The 11,322-nt window shown below is 35.3% G+C and overlaps 1 protein-coding gene across 1 annotated transcript in view; it reads right to left on the minus strand.

Annotated features, from left to right (window-relative positions):
- ASZ1 (ankyrin repeat, SAM and basic leucine zipper domain containing 1) overlaps positions 1–10,203 on the minus strand; it is a 110,621-nt gene extending 100,418 nt beyond the window's left edge. Inside the window, exons 1-4 of the mRNA XM_004455343.5 lie at positions 10,093–10,203; positions 9,504–9,603; positions 6,912–7,034; positions 4,852–4,963 (exon numbers count right to left, since the gene is read on the minus strand). Of these exons, the coding sequence (XP_004455400.2) occupies positions 4,852–4,963; positions 6,912–7,034; positions 9,504–9,603; positions 10,093–10,200 (443 nt within the window). The 5' untranslated portion in view covers positions 10,201–10,203. The remainder of the gene's footprint in view (positions 1–4,851; positions 4,964–6,911; positions 7,035–9,503; positions 9,604–10,092) is intronic.
- Positions 10,204–11,322: the final 1,119 nt, after the last annotated feature.

The following is an 11,322-nucleotide window of genomic DNA, read 5'->3' on the forward strand; positions in this document are numbered from 1 at the left end:
GTGCTCCAAAATAAAATGTATTCACCAAATGCAATGAATGTGCCACAATGATGAAAGAGGTTGTTAATGTGAGAGGAGTGGGGGGGATGGGGTGTGGGGTATATGGGAAGCTCTTACATTTTTTTAATGTAACATTTTTGTGATCAATCTTAAAAACGATTTTTAAAAAAGTTACTTGACAGCAGCACTGGAGTTGTATTTAAAAACTTTTAAATAGGTGATTCTCAAGCCAGAAACAATATAGCATTTTAAAACTTGCAAACCGACCTTGAACATTATGTGTAAATATTTTATCCCAAAGTGGCCTTTTGGAAGAAGTCATGTATTTGTTTTCAGTTGTACTTTTTCTAAATTTAATAAAATATCCTTAACACGTCTACAAATTGCAAATGTTGTAGGAAAAGTGTTTCCTTTATAATATGTTTTTTTTCTTTGCTGATTTGGCACAATTTAAACTAAAAAGATTTAATTTATCTATTCTCTTCATTTACCAAAAGAAAAAGAAAGAAATGTGAACAGCCATTTATCAGTTCTTTATTTCCTTCTCTAATTTTCTAAGAGAGAAGCCCTATGCCTAAGTTCTCCACAGCTGAGCTCCAGAAGACAGTAGATTCTGGAGAGGAAGGCAGGGATCTCAGCAGAGAGAGCCAGCTGTCTTCACCATGTGGCAGAACCTGAGGATCACCAGTACCTAACACTGGTGAGGAAGCATCTCTGCTGGTGCTCTGACTTGGACATTTCATGTATAAGAATTTTAAGTTTTACATTAAATAAATCCCTATTATGATTTACTCAATTAAAAAAAATGTACAAGGCACGGCACTGTATAACATGTAGAACCATGTGGTAGAAGACAGACTGTGGTTAACAGTACAAATACAAGTGTTCTCTCATGAACTACAACAAAATACAATCCTAATACACGGTATTAATAATAGAGATATATGGAAAAAATATACCAAGTGTACACTACAGACCTTAGTTAGTGGTAATAGTCTGTTCATGTTCTTTCATAATCTGTAACAAATGTTCCACAACAATGTAAGACATTGGTGGAGGGGTGATGTATGGGAATTCTGCACATTATACATTACTGATTTATAATCTCACAACTTCCTTAACAAAAAATATTTTTTTAATTTTTAAATGAAAACCAATGAAGATAAGCAAAGGGACTGGCTAAAGGTACCTGGACCTAATAGCAGGAGCTGCTAGGAACAAAGAAACATGCACTATATTGTCAATACTCACTCTATCTTAGCAGAGAGCCTTAAAATGCTTGTAATTGTGCCAATTTAAGTATTCTAACAATTTTTTAGTCTTTTTTTTCACTATTTTGCTATTTCTCTCAATTTCCAAAACAATCCACTTTCTATTTTATTGGGTCAGCTATTTTTGTCAGCCCGTAAAACCTTTGCCACATATCTTAAAATTATGCAGAATATTTGTACACCGAGATATTACTCAGCAATAAAAAAAGAACAAACTACTATATATGCAACAACATGGATGAATCTTAAAAACCTTATTTTGAATGAAAGACAAAAAATGCACACTCTGAATGATACCATTTATATGACATTTTAGAAGAGCAGAAACTAATTAGCAATGATAAAAACAGAAGGGGAGGAAATTTGACTGGGAAGGGGCCTGAGGGAACTTTCAAGGGTGACAGAAATGTTCTATGTATTGATAGGGTATACATTACACTAATGAATGTATTTACCAAAACTGATCCAACTATACACAGAAAATCTGAGCATTTCACTGTATAGAAATTACACACAATAAAAAATTTTAAAACCTATTATGCAATTCCTCAGGGTCATTCAGTAAAACCTCTAACTATAATTTTCTAATTCAATAGTTTTCTCTTAATTTTACATGTTTCTACCTATTCAATTTTAGTGCACACAAAACCAACTGGGGGAAGCAGATGTGGCTCAAGTGACTGGGCTCCCGTCTACCATATGGGAGGTCCAGAGTTCAATTCCCAGGGCCTCCTGGTAAAAGGGTAAATAAATAAATAAATAAATCTTTAAAAAAAAAAAAAAACTGGTACATTTGACTTGATTCAAGTGTTCACTTCCATTATAAGATCTACAACTCCTTATAAGCATCTTCCTGCTCCTAATACAACTAAAACCCTCCTTTTCTTGCTCATTATTTTATCTGTAAGGTAACATCCTGTCTTTTAGGTTGTGTCCATAAAATAGAGAAGAGTTTCAATGCTATTTTAAATACATGCACTTATATTTCAGTCAGTTTAGAGACTGAACTCTAAGGCTTTGCTATTTCACTTCATGAAACAAGACTACTGATCCCATTCTAGTAAAATAAAATGAAAAGTTACATTTTGTCTTTTGTAACTGGTAAGTAGCTTTCATGAAACTAGCAATTAACGAGTTTTTTATGGTCATTTCTTCCAATGTGCTCCTCTTCTTGAGAGGTAATCATTCTCACCAAAAGAAATGTGCTCACGTAACAAGGTTATGCCAACAATGTGAAAGTAAATTCATCTGAACATCTGTTTTTTCCCCAACATCTGAATAGTAATTCTAATTTACTTCTGGCATCCTTTGTAAAAAAAACTAAAATAACTCCCAATCTTCTAATAGATCTCTGTAAAGTTCCCCCAACTACTGCACTCTCCTTGTATGCTGAGATTTTTCTTTTTTACTTTGCTAGCATGCTGATTATACATTACTATCTCCTTCTAGTTCTCAAGGAAGCAGAATAGTATAGAACCAATAACGGTAGCTTGAGTTCTCTTTCAGAGTGTATACAAGTAAGTGATTAGGAGAGTGAAGATTTCACTATAATATTTTGTAGAAGTAGATTTTTAAAATATTGAAGTGCACTAAGTGAAGAACAATTTCCAATGAACCCAGAGAGGCAAGTCTTAATTTAGGCCACATCTAAAGGTACAAATCAAAATCACAGCACCCCTGTAAGTTCACTAGTCATCCAGGAGAACACGTCACAATTCAAGGAACAACCACATCCAAAAGTATACCTAACCAAGGCTTTGATCAGATATAGCAGGATAAAAGTTCCTATTCTGTTAAAATTTTGCAGGTAGTTATAATACCTTACCAATTCTTTTTAATTTTTATTTACTAAATATTGACTATCTACTCTATAAATCTTGGCCTTTCTCACAATAGGGTTTCTCAACCTTGGCATTATTGACATTTGGGATGGATAATTCTTTATTGTGGGGAGCTGTCCAGTGCATTGCATGATGTTCAGCAGCACTTTTGGCTTTTATCCTCTACATGCTAGTAGAATCCCCCAGGTGTCACTGCCAAAAATCTGTCAGATATTGCTAAATCCACCCCACCCGCCCCCGCCGCCGAAACAAAAAAAGTACTACATCAAAAATTTTATATGTCAAAAAAATATCTAAGAAAGCTAAAAAATAATCTAGGGACTGAATAACACAGTGAACCCAGAGGCCGTTGAGAACTGTGGTTAAGAGTACAAATGCAAGAGAGTCCTTCTGTTAGCTAGAGCAGATGTACATCACTATTGCAGGGTGATGGGAATATGGAGAAACATGGGAAAACTACAACTGGTGTGACCTACAGACTGTGGTTAACAGCAATACTATAATATTCTTGCATCCATGCCAAGCTATACTGTGATGATAATGGAGGCATATAGAAAAAGTATGCTAAATGTATACTATGGACCATGATTGGTAGTAATAGTCTGATATCTCATAATCTGTTACAAATGTTCCAGCTGTGTGTGGAGTAGTATGGGAAATCTACACATCTGTATGACTGTTTTGCAAGTTCACAATATCTGTAACAAAAATACATTTAAAAAAAATACTATGGGTTGGGGGAAGAATACACCAAATGTAAGATAAGGAATATAGTTGGTAGTAATATTTTGACAAGGCTCTTGCATAGTTTGTAACAAATGTTTCATACCAATGCAAAGAGTTGGTGGAGGGGGGATGTATGAGACCCCTGTGTGATGTTATGTATGTTTATTTTGTAAGTTTACAATCTTTACTATACACTTATTGTTAATATGTGTTCATGTATGAATGATATACTTCAATTTTTAAAAATTCAAAAAAAAAAAGATCTAGGAATTATCTAAATTTTTACCTTCAAAGGCTGTTGTCCAGATGTTGTAGGAACTAAACTGGATTAGAAAAACTTCTGGAGGTAATTATAGTTATAGCGGAAAGAGAGATTTAACAGGAAGATGGAGCCAGACAAGAAGGAAGTCTTGAAATGAAAATTTTAAGCAATCTGATTAGTTTTTATTATTAGTGACATTTCAAAAGATACAAGGTAATATACTGCCTATCTTGTATGTATCTAGGCACTATTACATATATGGTATTATCTAATTACGTAATTGATACAGTTCAGAAAATGGTAACACTTCTATGTATTATTTTGGAATTATTTTAGTATTTGTGTGAAACAATTTAGCTGGTAAATACTAGAGAGAGAGAACGTTAAGAGGCTTTACTAAATTAAGATCAATCATCAAATTCCTTTGAATATACGATTTATAGGATATAAGACAGTTTATTATCCTTTCCTTCTCATTCCAAATTCTTATGACATTCCTCTAAAAATTAAAAGGTAAAAGACTACCTTCATCATATGCCAGTCCTGTGATAACCTTACAGAATTGAACTCAGGACCTTATGATCTGTTTCCTTTCATCAACTAGGTGGTCAAATAAACATAGACTGTTCATGATCTCTGTTTTATTTTATTTTTTTACCAAAAAAAAGGTATTATCCTATCAAATGCTTAACAGGCTGATAATCAAAGAAAAGTATCCTCAAAACTTGTGAACAGACAGAAAAGCTCTTACCTACAAGCAACATTTGGATCAGCATTTCTTGAAAGTAGTAGTTCTACACACTTCAAGATCTGTTCCTCTGAGCCACGAGCTGAACATGCAGTTATCAAAATAGTTTGCTTATCTATATATAATGAATAGAAAAGTGAAGGGACAAAAGCATACATCAGGAAGTGTATCTACCTGGCTTCTTTTACCATTTGAAACACTCTAAATCTTTCCTGCTTTCTCAAGATTCTGTAACCCATTTCCAAATCGCTCACTCTTAACAGATATTTATGTCTTCCTTCACCAAAAAATGAGTTCAGGGCTGACTATAAGCTCCAAAGCCTATCTATATCTTATTTCTTAACTTCCTTCTCCTAAGTAAGGCTGGCCCTACCACATATACCCTTGATCCTATTTCTTCAAGAGAAAGGATAATGATTGAAAGTATGGACTCTGTGAAGCCATACTGTCTGGATATGAAGTGTTTGAATAATTAAAATTTGCCTTGCTGAATTCACAGGTGGGGAGGAAATCAGTACTCTTTGGTTTCACTTATTTACTTCTTACTCATTCCACAACTCTCTGAAATCTTGTTTATGCCCAAACCATCCATCCTACTGACACTGACCTAATTGCCGTATCTATGGTTTCTTTTCAATCCTTTTCCTATTTTATTTCTCTCATACCATTTTCCTAAAACTTTTCTTCCCTTCGCTCCTATGGCATTAGTGGAGCTCAAGATAGATTTGAAAAAAACAATTTTCTCAAAAGAATGGGGAATTTAAGTATGTCACAACAGCTATGATTTATATTAGTGGTTCAATATTGACAACACTGACAAAGGATAAAGATTCTAGTCCTAGTTCTGCCACTGACAAACTATGACTCCAGCAATGTCTTCCTATCTCATTGGCTAATTTATAGATAGGAAGCTAACATGTGCTTTCCTTACCTGATGGGCCAATTTATTGTAGTTTGCATAAAAGAATTTATGTAATTGTACTGTGAAAAATATAAAACATTTTTTGATTGTAAGGAATTCCTCTGATTTCAAGGATGGAGGGACAAAATAAAAACTATTAAACAGCATAATTTTTTGAACAGAATATTTTATACACTTTCAAAAATCTCATTACCAAGTGTAGCTTTCATTGACAGATATTCTGAAATGTCATAATAAAAGAAAAACCTAACACAGCAGAAACTATTGTTAAGAGAGGAATTTATATAAAATAAATAAATGAGGAAACAGAAGTGGTTTTACAAATCTCTAAATACAAACAATGTGAAAATTAATTCCAAAATGAAACCTGTATCTGGATTACAAAATCAATTTAATTGCCTAATTAAACTGGAAATGTTAAAATGGAAATGTTAAATACATGTACTCAGTAATTCAATATAGTAATTCAACTGAATTTACAGATACTCATTCTTCAAAAGCACTACTGAGTGGAATTATTGAGTAATAAAGACAGAAACACGGATTTAATAAACCATCTTTGCAAACAACTTTCAAGTGACATCATAATTCAGTGTTTAGTTTAAAATTCCAATGATTGATTTTCAAGTAATTTTCTATAAAATGACTGGCTTTTTGATGTTTTCTTTTAACGTATTTTTTCCTTTAAAAATAATCAAAACCCCTAGCATAGAAGTTAAAAGGCATGTAACACACCCAGGTATAAAAAGACTATAACTGCAGTGTACTCTGCTGGGGAAAAAACAGTTTTTTCAAACTATCTATGGGGGAGCAGATGTGGCTCAAGTGGATGAGCGCCTGCTTACCACATGGGAAGCATTTGGTTCCTGGTGCCTTCTAAAAACAAAAAAACCAACTCAGGGGAGCTGATGTGGCTCAGTGGTTAACTGTCAGCTTTTGGGTTCAATCCCCAGGCCAGGTACCTCAAAAATAAAAAATAAAAAAAATCTATGGTTTCTAATTTGACTTTCTTGTTATTTACAAAATACAACTAACGGAGGTTTTTTAAACTGCTTCAATACTTTTTCACTTTGCATTATGGCTGTTTGGGAATCAAGAAAATTACAGTAAGTAATCAATTAAGTTACCTAAAACATCTCACCCTTATCGAAGCTTGCATTGGCACCTCTGTCCAAAAGGACCCGAACCAGCTCTACATTGGCCACGCTAGCAGCATACATAAGAGGAGTCCATCCATACCGAAAACTGGAATCTATACTAATGCCTGTCAACATAAAAACAAACTTTTAAAAGCCCCGCCACCAAAAAAACCCCAGTCACCATAATCTACATAAAGTTCTGTCCATAGTGATATACACCAAATACTTAAATACTTTTATCTACAAGGGAATTTCTTGGTAATAATGGCTTCAATTGGTTACATCTGAACTTTAAAAAAATTAGCTAACTTCAGTTTCATTAGACAGAAATTATGTTCTAAGAGACCTACTGTGACCAACGATTTATAATATATAAAATATCTTTATTATAACTGGTTTTTACATGCTACTTTTTTCTTTCGAGGGGAGCTGGAGAGGTTTATATTATTATATATAAATTTTAATTTCTTACTATTCTTTTCTTATCCACAGTTCTTTTCAAACTGTGACAGCAAAGGTAAAAAGGAAAAAATGTGAAGATACACTTAATAGTATAAAAATTCTTACTCAACATTACCTCTAATACTCAAAAAAGGAAATTTATTAAGCACCTATTATGTCATGGTGTGAGACAAAGGAGGTAAGTTTCAAAAGGATTAATATAAATATGATATCTATATAATTCAAGTATATTAAAAATAATACTGTATTGCTTAGGTATATATGCATGTAAAAGTATAAAACATGCACAAGAATGATAAATAACAAATACAGTAGAATCATAACCTCCAGGGGGAAAGTTTCTATATCTTTTTGAATGTCTAAAACATTTCATAGTTTAAAGAGAATTGAAAATACCAGTACCTAGCAGAATAACAAAAACTGGAGATATATTAACTGTTCAACGAGCTCACTCAAAGGGAACTTTCATTTATTAATAAACTTTTCAACAAGTACAAAAGTATGATTCAAAAACAAAAATGACCCTGAAAGGCAGAAAATAATAAAGATTTTGAAAAAGAATTAAACAATGACACCTGAAAGGAAATACACTAAAAGAGCAGTTTACCCTGAGAAGGGAACTATTGGGACAATGGGGATGAGAATAGGGACAGAATTATTTTCCTGCTTATACCTACATATTATTGACTTTTTAAAATGAGCTTTTAAAAAATTTTGTAATTAGAAACAAATTTTTAAAAATTGACAAAATACCTTAGTATTACACTCAGTTCAAGAGACTGAAAAAACTCAAATTTGCTCAATAATCATATCAAGTCCTAATACTTCAAGATCAAGATCCTCCATAATCTTTATAGCACCTATTCCCACTATTCCATAGGCAAATACTATTTTCTAAAACAAATTTCTACCTATTTTACCTCATCCAACATTATGTACATTCCACCATGTGTTCATAGTAGGTATTTAGGACTCCTTAGCCTTATTTTTTACTCTTCAACTACAAACTCAAGTTCCATTGTTCACAGAGATCCTTCTCATTTGTTATCAGAGCTAACTTTACTTAATGCCTATAAATTTTGAACCCTTTATTATATCATTTTAACACCCCCCCCCCAACAACACTTTCATACAATGCATCTCTATTTTTAAAAGGGGAAAATGGAAGCTTAGGAAGGTTCGATAATTTAGTCAAGATTACAGAGCCATTAAATGGCAGCTAGGTTTCAAATCTAGAACAGTTGTGTTTCCAAAGTAATCTACTTTCCACTATACCATGCAACCTCTCTAATACAGCAAAAGAAAAACATTTTGCTATAAATAGTGTCATCTGTTTAATGTGTGAATGTTTGGTGTCCACAAGATGGTAAAGACATAGACTTTCATTTCTTTTACAACCTCCACAAAACCCCACACTATGTAAAGCATACGGCATGTGCTCAAGAATTGCTCTTTACTCCAGTGGATGATTTCAATCATTACAATCAACAACTTACATTTGTATGTGAAAGCAAGTAAAAGAAAAACACAAATTTCATTAGATCCTCAGAAAAATGCTGTGGGATCCAGAGCATAATTATGATGGTTTACGTAAAGAAATCAATGCTCTGGAAGTTTAAATGATTTCCCCAAGGGACCACACCAGTAGGCAGTAAAGCTGGAACAAATATCCAGATATTCTGATTCCTAGCTCAGACCTTATTTCTCACATACATACACACACACACACACACACACACACTCCCACACACAAACAGCACAAGGAAAGAATATAACCGAAATGTATATAACCACAAACAATTCTTGAGGAACCTGTAATATTACTGCCCAATAAACACCAAGAAAAGTAAGAATTACCAGGGTGGGGTAGGGTAGTCAGAGTAGGCCTCCTGAAGGAAGTGGAAGAAGTAATGGAACAGAAGAAGTGTGGCAATTCAAATTTGAAGATAGAGGGAGAAAAATAAGGCAGACAGAGCTCAGAATTAAGAACAAGCAAGATAGGTGGGGCACCTGGTATATTTACATTCATTATGTTTCCTTTAGAAAAGGAATAAAAACCTATTAAAATAAGGAACCCTTGTGAACTCTGGCAACTGTGTTCAGTTAAAAATAACATGTCTCTTATCTCTCACCAGAATCTAGGAGTTCCTCCACCAATGAAATATCTCCAGTGGTCAATGCTTTCTTAAACGTTTCATTCTTTTCTTCAGTGGGTAACAGCCCTGTTAATTTCTAAGAAGCAAAAAATTAATTATCTCATTTCCATTATATCAATTTTGCAATAATGTTTACCTACATAATTTTTTTTTGCAACAAAGTTTGTAAATAATCCATCTAATGCATGTCTAATATTATGTTTAAAGGGGACAGGAATTGACTTCTCCAAACCCAAGTGAAGAGGTACATCGACCACCAAATCTTTTCTTCACAGGACAGTGGAGGGCTAGAAATGCCAAATCCCTTTTTCTCCACCAACAAAACAATGAGACAGGATGGAAGGTGCTTTTCTAAGAGGAAGAGCACTTGATCAAAATCACAGTTCGGGAATAAAAGGACAATTTTGCGCGTTTGTCTGGAGTCCAAAAGCACAAATTTCCACTGGGACAAAAGTTTGGGTAACAATGGAGAGGAAGCAAGAACTTGCACATGGCCGGGCCTAGCCTTTCAGGGGCCAGGAGTTGCCGATACTAGGTGTGGCTAAAACATGACCTCTTCCGCTACCTGAGATGCCCGGTCTAGATACCCAATCTCCCAGCCGTCATCCTCGCTATCAGTACTCTCGCCTCCGCCAGCTACTGCCAAGCCTCGCAGTCCCACCGCCGCCGCCATGCCCACCGGGCCGCTTTCCACCCACGTCACGTCGCGCCGCGCCGCGCCGCGCGCTCGCCTGTTCTACAGCGCCTGCGCACGAAAGAAGCGCGTAAGGCCGCGCGGAAAAACGCGATTTATTAGCGTCGGGACCTTGATCTTACAGCGCGGGCTTTTAACCCGGCGCAGCTCCCAACCCCCACACTCCCACTGCACCCTCTACCCCTAGGGCCCCGGGAGATGGAAAGTCGGCGGGGCTGCCGGGGCTGGTGAGGCTCATACCCCTGACCTCCTGACCTTGCTTCCTACTCTTCCCAAGGAGACAGTCTTCATTCTTTTTAGAATAGCTGCTTGAGGAAGTTCTTGCTCTGCAAGGACTGCCCCCACCTGTGGCAAGAGCAAAGTGGAATTTATCTTGTAAAACTAGGTTTTGTTCCTTCCCCACCTTCTCCAAGCAGGCTTCCCTTGGGAGAGGGACTCTTGTTGGCCAGAATAAAGCCCAAAGTAGCACGACCCATTCAAAAAGCTATCAGACCAGTGGAAGCCACCGAAGGAGTCAGGAAAAAATAACAGCCCAAATTTAATGCTTTAAATTTTATGTGATCTCAATATCTCAGCTTAGATTTAGTGACTTCAGACTTTCAAAATACTTTCCTTGTAACAAATGTACAATACTAATACATGGTGTTAATAATGGGAGGCAGGGTATGGGGAAAATACACTAAATGGAAGCTGTGGACCATTCTTAGCAGTAATGTTTTGATGATGTTCCTTAATAAATCTGTAACAAATGTTCCACGACAATGCAAGGCGTTGGTGGAGGAGTGATGTATGGGAATTCTGCACATTACGCATGATTGTTTTATATACTCAGAACTTCTCTAATAAAAATAACAAACTCCTGTTAGGAAGTGTAGGTGCAGTGGAGGAGAAAGTCAGTCATGAAAGGGAGAAAGGTAAAGTGGATCAAAAGACCAGCTAAGAATAAAATGAGAAAATTAAAACAGCAAGTAAAAACAAACATTCCAGGTGAAAGCAGTCCAAGCTCACTCATTTTTCTGCATCTAACTTCAAGATGGAATGATGATACCCCACTGATTAAGGAATAGTTAAGGATTTGTGGAATCAACAAATGCTACATAA

The sequence above is a fragment of the Dasypus novemcinctus genome, chromosome 5 (assembly GCF_030445035.2).
Source record: "Dasypus novemcinctus isolate mDasNov1 chromosome 5, mDasNov1.1.hap2, whole genome shotgun sequence".
In the NCBI taxonomy this organism is placed as follows: domain Eukaryota; kingdom Metazoa; phylum Chordata; class Mammalia; order Cingulata; family Dasypodidae; genus Dasypus; species Dasypus novemcinctus.